General features: G+C 34.8%; 1 protein-coding gene across 5 annotated transcripts in view; it reads left to right on the top strand.

Annotated features, from left to right (window-relative positions):
- The window catches only part of TENT2 (terminal nucleotidyltransferase 2), a 65,303-nt gene that overhangs the window by 17,625 nt on the left and 32,911 nt on the right, over positions 1-14,767 (top strand). For 4 of the 5 annotated variants that reach the window (XR_015552040.1, XM_087430129.1, XM_087430128.1 and 1 more), the window contains 3 exons: positions 11,874-11,988; positions 12,080-12,171; positions 13,601-13,679. Coding sequence is in view for 4 of the 5 variants with exons in the window: in XM_087430129.1 (XP_087286255.1) it covers positions 11,874-11,988; positions 12,080-12,171; positions 13,601-13,679 (286 nt within the window). In the remaining variant the exon portion in view is untranslated. The remainder of the gene's footprint in view (positions 1-11,873; positions 11,989-12,079; positions 12,172-13,600; positions 13,680-14,767) is intronic. The other variant, XM_087430130.1, reaches the window with a different exon arrangement.

Here is a 14,767-nt window from a genome sequence, read left to right as displayed (position 1 = left end):
TGACCATTTGTACATCTTTTTTGGAAAAATGTTTGTTCAGGTCCTTTGCCCATTTTTAAATCAAGTTGTTCTTTTGCTATTGAGTGGTATGAGTTTCTTTTATTTATTTATTTATTTTTATTTATCTATTTATTTATTTATCTATCTATTTATTTATTTATTTATCTATCTATTTATTTATTTATTTATCTATATCTATCTATTTATTTATCTATTTATTTATTTATCTATTTATTTATTTATCTATTTATCTATTTATTCCTTTCTTTCTTTATTCCTTCCTTCCTTCCTTCCTTCCTTCCTCCCTCCCTCCCTCCCTCCCTCCCTCCCTCCCTCCTCCTCCTCCTCCTCCTCCTCCTCCTTCCTTCCTTTCCTTCCTTTCCTTCCTTTCCTTCCTTTCCTTCCTTCCTTTCCTTCCTTCCTTTCCTTCCTTTCCTTCCTTTCTTGCCTTCCTTTCCTTCCTTTCTTTCCTTTCTTTCCCCCAAAGCCCCACTAGATAGTTGTATGTCATAGCTGCACGTCCTTCTAGTTGCTGTATGTGGGACGTGGCCTCAGCATGGCTGGAGAAGCGGTGGGTCGGTGCTTGCCCGGGATCCGAACCCGGGCCTCCAGCAGCGGAGCACGCGCACTTAACCGCAAAGCCACGGGGCCGGCCCCAAGTGGTATGAGTTTCTTAAACATTTTGGATATTAACCCCTTATTGGATATTTATGGTTTGCACATGTTTTCGCCCATTCTGTAGGTTGCTTTTTCATTTTGTTGATTGTTTCTTTTGCTGTGCAGAAACTTTAGTTTGATGTAGTCCCACTTGTAGATTTTTGCTCTTGTTGCCTGTGCTTTTGGTGTCAAATCCAAAAAATCATTGCAAGACCAATGTCAAGGAGCTTTTCCCTGATGTTTTCTAATAGCAGTTTTACAGTTTCAGCCATACATTTAAGTCTTTACTCCATTTTGAGTTGATTTTTGTGTATAGTGTAAGATAAGGGTTCAGTTTCATTCTTTTGCATGTGGACATCCAGTTTTCCTAACACCATTGAAGACTATCCTTTCCCCATTGTGTTGTCTTGGCGCTTTTGTCAAAGATTAGTTAACCGTATATATGTGGGTTTATTTCTGAGCTCACTATTATGTTCATTGGTCTGTATATCTGTTTTCATGCCAGTACCATACTGTTTTGATTATTATAGCTTTGTAATATAATTTGAAATCAGGAAATGTGATGCCTCCAGCTTTGTTCTTCTTGCTCAAAGTTGCTGTAGCTATTCTGGGTCGTTTGTGGTTTCATATAAATTTCAGGATTGCTTTTTCCATTTCTGTGAAAAATGCGATTGGAAGTTTGATAGAGATTGCATTGAATCTGTAGATTGCTTTGGGTACTATGGACATTTTAATAATTTTAATTCTTCCAGTCTGTGACCACAGGATATCCTTCCATTTATTCATTGTCTTCAATGTCTTTCATCAATGTTTTATAGTTTTCATTGTACACATCTTTCACCTCCTTGGTTAAATTTATTCCTAGGGCTTTATCTTTATAGTGTATAATGTATGTGTCTGTCAAACGAGTTTGAAAGCCACTGAGATGTAAATTTATGTAGAAAATCTAGACCAGGACTCAGCACAGGAGATCCTCAGGTGAAAGCTTGTTTTGTTTGTTTGTTTTTTTCCATCTTCCTTTTATTAGGCAATTCTTTCTTGGCCAAGTTCAGGTAATAGTATGTGCCTAAAAGCAATCAAACTCAGGGAAAGAAATCAGTAATTCAGACTGCCTAATCAACGTGACAATTTATAAATTAAGAAATCTTTACATTGTGTCCACACACAAAAACATAATAATTTAACATGCTAACAGGGAATGGGTTGTTTTCAGCGTGACATTTTCCTGATTCTATTTAAGAGAAAGGAAATTCAGCATCAAAAATGTATTTGAACTTTTATTACATATCCAGCTTTATTTTACTCAGTATTTAGTACCAGCTTTTTCTACAGTTACATGTGTAACAAAGATTATGGCAATAAGAGAACCTGAGGAATTGCCAGTTTTTGTTGAGATGTTTATGAACTAATGACCTGTTTTCTGTACTGTATTTATTTCTCCTGTCTTGAAAGCTCATTGCTAATTTGTGTTTGTTGTTTGTAGAAAGTGCTTATATTTAGCCAAAAGCCTGTTACCATTTCTCATATTTTGTAGTATATGATCAGATCTTGGTGTTCCCAGCTGAAAGGTTTTTTCACTTTCTTTTACACGGGGACCCAGCTAACAGGGACAGATAGAGAAACTGCTGAGAATACCATGTGAAAATTATACCTTAAGCTTTATTTATTGACACATTTGAAAACTTTTCTGAATCCACATCCGTATTTTACTTGTCCTTAATGGCTTGTGTTAACCTCTGACAACGATAACTTTATTAGTAATTTGATTTGAGCCTGACTTTGAGGATAGGTTATAATATTTTTTAGGAAAAATGAATATTTATGTTTGGAAGAAATATTAATATTTTAAATTATATGTAGGTAAATCTTACTTTTTGTACAATTTTGAGCAGATATAACTTTCACTTATAGAGAGAAGTGGATATCTTCAACAATTCTTTTTTATTGAGGTCATAATAGTTTATAACATTGTGAAATTTCAGTTGATACATTATTGTTTGTCAGTCACCATATAAATGCGCCCCTTCACCCCTTGTGCCCACCCCTACCCCCTTTTCCCTGGTAACTACTAAACTGTTCTCTGTGTCGGTTAGTTTATCTTCCACATATGAGTGAAATCATACGGTGTTTGTCTTTCTCTCTCTGGCTTATTTTGCTTCACATAATACCCTCCAGGTCCATCCATGTTGCGAATGGGATGGTTTTGTCTTTTTTTATGGCTGAGTGTATTCCATTGTATATGGACACTTGGGTTGCTTCCACTTCTTGGCTATAGTGAATACTGCTGCAATGAACATAGGGGTGCATAAGTCTGTCTGGGTTGTTGATTTCAAGTTCTTTGGATAAATACCCTGGATAAATACCCAGTAGTGGGATAGCTGGGTCATATGGTATTTCTATTTTTAACTTTTTGAGAAATCTACGTACTGTTTTCCATAGAGGCTGCACCAGTTTGCATTCCCACCGGCAGTGTACAAGGGTTCCCTTTTCTCCACAACCTCTCCAACATTTGTTATTTTTTGCCTTGGGGATTATAGCCTTTTTAACCAGTGTAAGGTGATATCTTAGTGTAGTTTTGATTTGCATTTCCCTGATGATTAGTGATGTTGAGCATCTATTCATGTGCCTGTTGGCCATCTGTATATCTTCTTTGGAAAAATGTTCATATGCTCTGCCCATTTTTTGATCCGATTGTTTGTTTTTTTGTTGTTCAGTTGTGTGAGTTCTTTATATATTATGGACATTAACCCCGGTCAGATATATGATTTGCAAATATTTTCTCCCAGCTGGTGGCTTGTCTTTTCATTTTGATCCTGGTTTCCTTTGCCTTGCAGAAGCTCTGTAGTCTGATGAAGTCCCACTTATTTATTTTTTCGTTTGTTTCCCTCCTCTGAGTAGACATGGAATTTGCAAAGATCCCTCTAAGACCAATGTCAAAGAGTGTACTGCCTATATTTTCTTCTAGGAGTTTTATGGTTTCAGGTCTTACCTTCAAGTCTTTGATCCATTTTGAGTTAATTTTTGTGTATGGTGAAAGATAATGGTCTACTTTCATTCTTTTGAATATGGCTGTCCAGTTTTCCCAGCATCATTTATTGAAGAGACTTTCCTTTCTCTACTGTATGTTCTTAGCTCCTTTGTCGAAGATTAGCTGTCTGTAGATGTGTGGTTTTATTTCTGGGCTTTCAGTTCTGTTCCATTGATCTGTGTGTCTGTTTTTGTATGAGTACCATGCTGTTTTGATTATTATAGCTTTGTAGGATATTTTTTCTTTTGTAGTATATTTATGGGCAGGGATTGTGATGCCTCCAGCTTTGTTCTTTTTTCTTAGGATTGCTTTAGCTATTTGGGGTCTTTTGTTGTTTCACGTAAATTTTAGGGTTCTTTGTTCTGTTTCTGTGAAGAACATCATTGGGATTCTGATTGGGATTGCTTTGAATCTGTAGATGGCTTTAGGTAGTATGGACATTTTAGCTATGTTTATTCTTCTAATCCTTCTGCATGGGATATCTTTCCATTTCTTTATGTCATCATAGATTTCTTTCAATAATGTTCTATAGTTTTCTTTGTATAGGTCTGTCACCTCGATTAAATTTATTCCTAGATATTTTATTCTTTTTGTTGCACTTGTAAATGGGATTGTATTCTTCTCTTTCTGTTAGTTAATTATTAGAGTATAGAAATGCAACTGATTTTTGTAAGTTGATTTTGTACGCTGCAACTTTGCTGGTCTGTCACCTCCTTGATTAAATTTATTCCTAGATATTTTATTCTTTTTGTTGCACTTGTAAATGGGATTGTATTCTTGACTTCTCTTTCTGTTAGTTAATTATTAGAGTATAGAAACGCAACTGATTTTTGTAAGTTGATTTTGTACGCTGCAACTTTGCTGTAGTTGTTGATTAATTGTAATAGTTTTCCGATAGATTCTTTAGGGTTTTCTATATATAAAATCATGTCGTCTGCAAACAGTGAGAGTTTCACTTCTTCACTGCCTGTTTGGATTCCTTTTATTCCTTTTTCTTGCCTGATTGCTCTGGCCAAAACCTCCTATGTTGAATAAGAGTGTTGAGAGTGGGCACCCTTGTCATGTTCCTGTTCTCAGAGGGATGGCTTTCAGTTTTTCCCCGTTGAGTATGATGTTGGCCGTGGGTTTGTCATATATGGCCTTTATTATGATGAGGTACTTTCCTTCTATACCCATTTTATTGAGAGTTTTTATCATCAATGGATATTGGATCTTGTCAAATGCCTTCTTTGCATCTATTGAGATGATCATGTGGTTTTTATTACTCATTTTGTTAATGTGGTGTATCACATTGATTGATTTGCCGATATTGAACCATCCCTGCGTCCCTTGTGTAAATCCCACTTGATCATGGTGTATGATCTTTTTAATGTGTTGCTGTATTCAGTTTGCCAATATTTTGTTGAGGATTTTTGCATCTATGTTCATCAGCGATATTGGCCTGTAATTTTCCTTCTTTGTATTGTCCTTGTCTGGCTTTGGTATCAGGGTGATATGGGCCTTGTAGAATGTGTTAGGAAGTGTTCCATCTTCCTCTATTTTTTGGAATAGTTTGAGAAGGATAGGTATTAAATCTTCTTTGAATGTTTGGTAGAATTCTCGAGAGAAGCCATCAGTCCTGGACTTTTATTTTTTGGGAGGTTTTTGATTACTGTTTCACTCTTTTTACTTGTGATTGGTCTGTTCAGGTTCTCTGTTTCTTCTTGATTCAGTTTTGGGAGGTTGTATAAGTCTAAGAATTTGTCCATTTCTTCTGGATTGTCCAGTTTGTTGGTGTATAGTTTTTCATAGTATTCTTTTATAATCCTTGGTATTTTTGTGGTATCCATTGTAATTTCTCCTCTTTCATTTCTAATTTTATTTATTTGAGCCTTCTCCCTTTTTTCCTGGCTAAGGGTTTGTCAGTTTTGTTTATCTTCTCAAAGAATCAGCTCTTTGTTTGGTTTATCCTTTCTACTGTTTTTGTTTCTTTCAATTTCATTTATTTCTGCTCTAATTTTTATTATTTCTCTCATTCTGCTGACTGTGGGCTTTGTTCCTCTTTTTCTAATTCTATTAGGTGTAGTTTAACTAAGATTGTTTATTTGAGATTTTTTGTGTTTGTTAAGCTGGGCCTGTATTGCTATGAATTTCCCTCTTAGGACTGCTTTTGCTGCATCCCATATGAGTTGGTATGGTGTATTTTCATTTTCATTTGTCTCCAGATGTTTTTTGATTCCTCCTTTAATTTCTTCAATGATCCATTGGTTGTTCAGTAGCATGTTGTTTAATCTCCACATGTTTGTCACTTTCCCAGTTTTCTTTGTAGTTGATTTCTAGTTTCATAGTCTTATGGTCATAAAAGATGCTTGTTATGATTTCAGTCTTCTTAAATTTACTGAGGCTTGCCTTGTTTCCCAGCATATGGTCTATCCTCGAGAATGTTCCATGTGCACTTGAGAAGAATGTATATTCTGCTGTATTTGGATGGAATGCTCTATATGTATCTGGTTAGTTCATCTGGTCTAGTTTTTTGTTTAAGTCCACTGTTTTCTTGTTTACTTTCTGTCTGGTTGATCTATCCATTGATGTAATTGGGGCATTAAGGTCCCCTACTATTATTGTGTTGTTAATAATGTCTCCTTTTAGGTTTGTTAATAGTTGCTTTATGTACTTTGGTGCTCCTGTGTTGGGTGCATATATGTTTATAGGTGTTATGTCTTCTTGGTGGAGTGTCCCTTTTATCATCATATACTGCCCCTCTTTGTCTCTCATTACCTGTTTTATCTTGAAGTCTACTTTGTCTGATGTAAATATGGCAACACCTGCTTTCTTTTGTTTGTCATTAGCTTGGAGTATCATCTTCCATCCCTTCACCGTGAGCCTGTATTTGTCTTAGAGCTGAGATGTGTTTCCTGGAGGCTGCGTGTTACTGGGTCTTGTTTTTTAAGCCGTCTTACCACTCTGTGTCTTTTGATTGGAGAATTCAATCCATTTACATTTAGAGTGATTATTGATATATGAGGGCTTATTGCTGCCATTTTATCCCTCGTTTTCCAGTTCTTTTGCATTTCCTTTGTTTCTTATCCCATGTGTTTTGGACTACCAATTCAGTTTGGTAGCTCTCTATGATGGTTGTCTTAGTTTTCTCTTTATTTATCATTTGCTTCTCTGTTCTAATTGTTTAGTGGTTACCATGAGATTTGTATAAAAAATCTCGTAGATGAGATAGTCCATTTTCTGATAACCTCTTATTTCCTTAGACTAAATTGATTCCATCCCTTTCCTCTTCCCCTTCTAAGTCTTGTCACAACTTAGTCCTTCTTGTGAGTTTGTGGTTAAAATGACGAGGTTATGTTTATTTTTGGTGTTTTCCTTTCCTTTATCTTTGATGTTCCAATTGTTTGCTAATCTGTTCTGATAGCTGCAATTATTCTGATTTTGTCTACTTATTTTTCTCCTTGCTCAAGGCATTGTATCCCCCGCCCCCCTTTTTTTTTTTCCAGGTATGAGGACCTTCTTAAGCATTTCTTTTATTGGTGGTCTTGTGGTGATGAACTCCCTTAGCTTTTGTTTATCTGGGAAAGTTTTTATTTCTCCATCATATCTGAAGGATATTTTCACTGGATAGAGTATTCTTGGGTGAAAGTTTTTGTCTTTCATAATTTTGAATATATCATTCCACTCTCTCCTAGCCTGTAAGATTTCTGCTGAGAAATCCACTGAAAGCCTGATAGAGATTCCTTTGTAAGTTATTTTCTTCTGCCTTGCTGCCCTTAATATTTTTTGTCATTGACTTTTGCTGGCTTTACTAGTATAGGCCTTGGAGAGGCTCTTTTTACGTTGATATAGTTAGGAGATCTATTGGCTTCAGCCAAGGAGATTTTATATCATACATTCCTTTTTTTCTTTTTTTTTAGGATTGTAAGACCATTGAGCCATCTCCTGAAATATTTCTCTAAATTTAAGTAATAGAAATCCTTTTTCAGCATATATGTGCATTTCTTTTGAGCTTTTGTCTCATCTCGACTCCATATTCTATATGTCTGTATGTTCTAGGATATAGTAACATAATTTGATAATGTGAATCCCTAAATAAATGGCTAGTGAGGAAAATTCTTTTGTATAAAAACCTATTAGATCTCCATTATAATAGTCCTTGAGAGAGAAGAAATGTTTCCATGAATGTAAAAAAGAGAGAGGAGCAATTATATGGAATTTTGTATTTTCCACAAAATCTAAATGTTTTCACATGTTAACGTTTCTACATGAATATGGTCATTCAGATGAAAGAACTTTATAAATATAAAATTTCACTTGAGCCTTGTTGGAAAGGCATTTATTTCTTTTTGTTACTCAACAGATGTTGAGTACCTACTAGGACTTCCAGGATTGGATTGATCTGCCTAACTGATTCTCTAGATTGGGGAGCTGGCAAAACTTTTCTATAAAGGGCCAAATAGTAAATATTTTAGATCTGTGGGCTACATGGGGCCTCTGTCACATGTTCTTTTTTAAACAATGCTTTAAAAACGTAAAAGTCATTTTAGTTTGCTGGCCCTACAAAATGGGCTAGAGTCATTATTTGGCCTACAGGTTGTAGTTTGCCAACCCTGCTTTAGGTGAATAAAACTTAATCATTCAAGTGTCATTTAAAATTTTATATTAATCACTTTTACTGGAAACCTTTTTCAAATTTTTTGTAAACTTCGTTGCCTTTTATTTTTAGCCTTTTATTATGGAAAATATCAAATATATACACAAATAGGGAGAATTTAGTATCATAAATCCTCACCAAGCTTTAACCTTACCAACATATGACCAATCTTATTTCATTTATACCTCCCTCCCTCATTAGTTTGAAGCAAATTGTAGGTATCATATCATTTCAGTCATAAATATTTCAGTATTCTGTTTTGTTACTTTCTCTTTCCTTTAGGCAATGCCATACTATCTTGAGTACTCTAGCTGTATAGTAAGTTTTTAAGTCAGGTAGGGTAAATCTTCCAACTTTTTACTTTTCTGTCTCGGCTATTCTTGGTCTTTTGCCTTTCCAAATAAAATTTAAAATTATTTTCTTAATTTCTAGAAACAAGCATGCTGGCTTTTGTTTTTATTTTAAAAGTTTTTGATTACATTTACTCTATAGATCAATTTCAGAAGAATTGACAACAGTACTCTTCTGATCCATGAACATGGTATACTGCTCCGTTTATTTAGGTCTTCAATTTCTCTCATCAGTATTTAGTAATTTGCAGTGTGCAGGCCTTGTATGTCTTTTGGGAAATATAATTCTAAATATTTCATGTTTTTTGCTGCTATTGATAATTTTTTAAAATGTAAATTTCTAATTGTTTTTTGCTAGTACTAGTCTTTATACTTTATAGTCAATTATCTTTTTAGAAAATTAAAACATGAGAGAAAAAGCCTTGGTTTGATATGTTAGAATTTTCATTAGTTTTGTGGACATATTTTTATCATTTTTTTTAATAAAAACTTCGTATGAGAATTGACTAGAATCCTATTTTCTTCTGTGCTTCTCCCCATTCTCACCTCTCTTTCTGAGATTCCAGTTCTTTTCTGTTATTTGTGTTTAAGTAGGATGGATTTTCCTGTACCGCTTTTAGATGAGGCGGGTTGGGCAGGCCAGCTTTCCTAGGTTTGTGGCTCTAGGAATCTTCTTTTGTTGTTATGTATTATTCAGAAATATACTTTGTGAGACCTTTTCTCTTCTCCTTCCCTACTTTTATCTAGACCAGGGCTTTTCACCCTCTGTAGTTTTGGTATTTGGCATCAGATAATCTTTGCTGTGGGGAGTTGTCCTGTGCATTGTAGGATGTTTAGTGACATCCTGGCCTCTACCTACTAGATGCCAACGATCACCCTGTGGTGCCCCCCCCTTTGCCCCCAATTATGATAACCAAAAATATTTCCAGATATTGTCAAGTGTCTCCTGGGAGTTAGAATCATTCTAGTTCTAGACCTTGTTTCTTTTACCGCTAATGAGTCTGTACTGCTTATTTAGATTTCTCCTCCTGGCAGTTTCTGCTTGGTGTGTTGCTTTGTCTTAGAAGGGAGCTTCACTTAGTTTTGAGATTTCTGGTTTTGAGATTTCTGGTCTTTCTGTGGTCCTGTTATATTTACCTGTGAGTTGTAGCCTGTGAAACTTCTTTGCAGTTTTAATTGCTGTTCCACACTGAATTTGACCCCTCAATTTGAGGAATGGGGTGGGAAGGTAGTACCTAGAGGCAATTTGATTTCTGGATGTTCTGGCTTCAGGGCTGTCCAATATCCCTTTCCTCTTCTTCCTCTTAATGTTGCTGATACCATGTGGTTCTTGCTGCTGTTGGTGTTTGGTCCCAACTGCTCAAATTTTGGGGTTCATAAATGATACATAGTCAATTAATTGTGTTGTATTTGTTGGCCATGTTTTGTTTTGATCTATTTGTTTTATTCTCCTTATTGTTCTTTTGAGGGGCGAGGGTTATTCAGGGATATTAAAAAATTATGTCTCTTTCATTGCCAAGTTGCCTGGATTGCTTCTGCCTTCTTAAAATCAATTCTAAATATGATAAAAGAAAATGTTTTAAATGATGGGTGAGACTTGTGGCTGGTCATGGACTCTGGGGAAGGCCTAGAGAGGGAGAGGGTGAAAATGCAAGAGAGAGACTGAAAAACTGGTAGATGTATTTGTGCCCTGGAGGTGACCAGAAGGCTTGGATACAAAAGTACGGGTGGAGGGATTAGCTTTGAACAGAGGAAGAGGACAGTTTGTCTGACCGGAGAGGTAAAGAGATGAGAGTTGATTCAGATATGTTAGTTTGCAAGTTTGCAGTTAGGAAGCTGAGGAGTGTCACATCTGGTATCCTCCATTTTCTTAGTAAACTTTAATGTGAAGTTATCTGCTAAATAAAGTGAGATAAGTATAGGGGGCTTGAGGAAAATAGTAAAGATTTTGGAATGGTGATGGTGAAAAATGGGAGCAGTATCTAACCGGAGACATGAAAGGGCCAACCTTAGACTAGTCCCTAAACTATAAATTTGAAAGATGCCAATTTTGTGATTTTTAATTTTTTTCAGTTTCATCTCTTAGAAACTCAGATATAAGAGCAGGGAAGGTGGTTGTTTGTATTGACCTAAGAGTAGGACTTTGCAGGACACGTGTTAGAGCATGACAAGGGGATAATGTTGTTAAGGCATGATAAAAGAGAGTGGTTCAAGGGATGCATCGTGGGGTATAGACTGGATAGGGAAGAAAATCATGCCATTCAGGTACTGATGTGTTGGGAGAAAGGGGAGGACTCAAGGGAATCAGGTCTGTGTGGTTCTAGAGCAGGTATGAGGGGAGTAAGAAAGTAAGAATTGCACGGATTAAAGCCAAGATAGTATATTGGAATTTAAAATTGCAGAACTAGAGAAATTTTATTTTATTATAAAGAGCATGTTATGGCTGTGGGAGTGTAACACTGATGAAAAATATTGGAGTAAAAGAAGTTTAGAAATGGTGGGAGTATGTTGTGGTATGTAGCCCATTATAGATAAGGAAGTCACCTATGGGGATGGCAAGAGTTAGGTTGGAGGGGAAAGTGTGAACCAGATAGGTAGGTAACAGGGAGATCCGTCCATAGATGGCAACAAGAAGACACAGGGTTCAGGACAGTGTTGTAAGAATGGGGAAAAGGGTGGTTTGCATGAGCATAGAAGACCAGGGACCTTTCTTCTAAAGTCTGTTATATTTGTTATTCATGTTATGAATATCAGGGATTGGACAAACTTCTTTAAAGGAACAGATGGTAAATATTTTAGACTTTGCCACTCACATATGGTTTCTGTTGCATATTTTTATTTGTTTGTCTTTATAACCCTTTAAAAATGTAAAAACCATTCTTAGCTTGTGTGCCATCCAAAAACAGACAGCAACTGAAGGTTGTAGTTTGCTGCCCCATGGCTTTTACTCATTATGAATTATCTGTGACTATACTTTTCTGTGACTAGTCAGTGATACTTAACTTTGTAAAAGTTAGTAATTGTTTCAGTTACTAAGTAACTTGTTACTTGAGTAACAGTAGTTTTGTGTTGGAAAGGGTTAAGGAGATGATATATATTTATTTTTTAAATACAGTGGGTAATATTGTTTTACGCTTCTCAGTATGATAATTACTTTTACATTTCTAAACAAAATTTTTACTTTTTTTGCGGTGGATTCAAGTTGAGTCAGCAGATACTGGAGTTATTTGAAGCATGTCAGCAGCAAGTAAGTGATTTAAAGAAGAAAGAACTCTGTCGAACACAGCTGCAGAGAGAAATTCAACTGTTATTTCCACGTATGTTTCCCTATTTTGCATGCCCTTTATGTATATGCATTCTGATTTTAAATTTTAAATAATACCTTATAATTCTCTTCTGTTTCTTTAGAAAGCAGACTTTTTTTGGTTGGGTCCTCTTTAAATGGATTTGGTACCCGGAGCAGTGATGGTGATTTATGCCTCGTTGTTAAAGAGGAACCAGTAAGTAATGAAATATTTATTATTCTAAGTGCATTTCACATGTTAAGTCCTTTAAGAAATTTCATATAAGAGTCATTGAAAAAAAGAATTTATTTTGTTTTAATTACTTCTTTGAATTCTCTGTTTATAGTAATTGAAGGAAAGCCAAGAAGTGCTTCTTTTTCTTTTAAGGCATGTGCCCAATAAGCGTAACAGGAATTTTAGTATTTATTTCTAAGGTGTTAAAGTGAGGTGGCTTCACTATGTTTTTAAAGAGCTCTGCCTCTATTTTGAAACATTATTGGGTTGGATATGTTACCAGCATGCAGTAAAGAAGGAGAGCATGTGTCAGTATTATCTTCTTGATATATTTCCTTTCTATTTGAATTCTCAGTGATTCTATTTTTAATCTTTGTTTTGTTTTCCCTTGAAAATACTATGGGATTTGGAGTTCTTATTTTGGGAATACGAAAAGAGAGATTTCACTGAAATTTAAAATGAGACTATTGTGATTTAATATATTTTTCTCTGGTATTTTGGCTTTATTTTTATTTAGCAACTAAATTTTGCTATTTAGTATTATGTTTATTTGAATTTCCTGTTAACCAATACTCTTGTATATCCTTAATACCACAATAATTGGTGTTCATTAAGCTGACCTGAAGCAGCCTCTTTAGTAGATTAAGATCTCTTCTGAATTACCAAGGGTTAAATTAATTTCTGTATAATTTAATGTGCCTTATTATATTCCACCTCTTTATAAATACAAAAACTCTATTGAGTGGTAATAGATTTTTACTATTCCTATTATTCCACTAAGAAAATTGGCTTCTAGTTACTGCAAATCAGAAAGAGATTTATTCTAGGAAAGAACCTCTGATATTTTCTAGGCTTTGAAATCATATAAAGGAAAAATAAAAAAAAACCCTCAGAAATAATCAACACAGTGGAAAGTACTAGAGTTTTAATTAAAACTTTCTCTCATGCAAGTAGGCTGTACTCAGGGACCACCCACTAATCCTGCAGTCTTCTTCATGTTTGAAGCATGTTGTCACAACTTGTACTCATCCTGAGACACTACCAATGGGAACCTTATCCCCAAGCAGCTCACAGCCTGGATAGGAAATACAACACATTACAGAAAATGAAAATTCTGTTTATTTTTTTGGAGAAGATTGCTTTTTGTACATTTATACTAAAGGAAAAAATGACATATATGGCTGTGTCAATATTTCTTTTAAAGTTGTGCTTTAAGGAATTGATTTAGAAATGTTAATGCGAAAGATAGCATAAAGCTTGACTTTTTCTATAGTGTAATTTAGTGAATAGTGAAAAAGAACTCCAAAGAAAAGTATACTTTGTTTGTTTTCTCTTTGTTGAAACACATTAAGAAAATAAAGCACTAAGTTTAGAAAGATAATGAAAAAACACTTTATTTTTAACTTTTCAGTGTTTTTTTCAGGTAAATCAGAAGACTGAAGCACGGCATATACTCACCTTAGTCCATAAACACTTCTGTACTAGACTTTGTAAGTCTGATATGCCTCAAGTTCATATGTCATCTGACATAACTATTTATTTCAAATGTCTCTCACTTTGTAAATTTTCTGGTAAGAATTGTTTGTTTTCTGGTCTGGATATGTATAATGTGGTTCCTTTTTTCCAAATGAATTCCTTTTACCTTTTAATTAAAAAGAAGAGTAATCATTTATTCAACAATTCTTTATTGAGTTTACTTGCAAGATATCCTACTGAATGCAGTGGAGAATTCAAAGATATATAAGCTTCAGTTCTTTTTCTCTATAGATTGTTAGGGGAGCTAAGGCATGGATATAAATAACTGCAGGGTAGAGTTTCTGTGAAAACCCAAAAGAGTGATACAGATAAAGTCTTATAGGTATTCATGTGAAGGAGAGAGAATTTCATTTGTTTTGCAATGATGTGCAGTTTATGACATGAAATTTTAAAAATATGATCACTGAACATGAAGCCCAAATGAATTACTCCAACAGAAAGCAGAGTTGTTGACTTGGGCCATTTTATTGTAAGATTTTGTTCTTTGAATAAGCTAACTAAGCAGATTTTAATCCACATGTTAAGCCATCTCAAATAATTTATTTTAAACTTCCACAAAATATTGTGGACAGGTGAAGTCACACTAACTGTGTGATGTTGGAAAGACATTTGTCCGCTTGTTTAACAGATATTCCTATGTGTCAGGCTTTGAGCTGGAAAATACCAAGTCAAGTAACAAGTTACTGCCCTTCAACAATTTATATCTGTTGTAGGAGAGAAAGAAATCAAGTGATTTATTTCAGTGGACTTAAGTTTTCACATCTGTAAAGTAAAGGAGTAATTCATACCTTAAGTGAATTTTTAATAGCTATTAGAATCATAAAATATTTAAAGTGGAGGGGACTTTAGAGATCATCGAATTCAAATGAAAGGTTTTTTTTTTTTTCCTCCCTCTTTGGTTGTTGTTTTTAATAGTTAAGGAGACTGGTGATGAATGGGTTTAATAACTTGCCTGAGGAGTATAGTTTGTTCATTGGTGTCAGAACCTGTATTTAGAACTTGAAACTTTTAACTCCTAATCTTATTTTTCATTAAACCTCAC

Source organism: Ceratotherium simum, chromosome 4 (genome assembly GCF_057802395.1).
Source record: "Ceratotherium simum simum isolate JZ-2026a chromosome 4, ASM5780239v1, whole genome shotgun sequence".
Lineage (NCBI taxonomy): Eukaryota > Metazoa > Chordata > Mammalia > Perissodactyla > Rhinocerotidae > Ceratotherium > Ceratotherium simum.
This window is presented reverse-complemented; position numbering and strand designations above follow the sequence as displayed.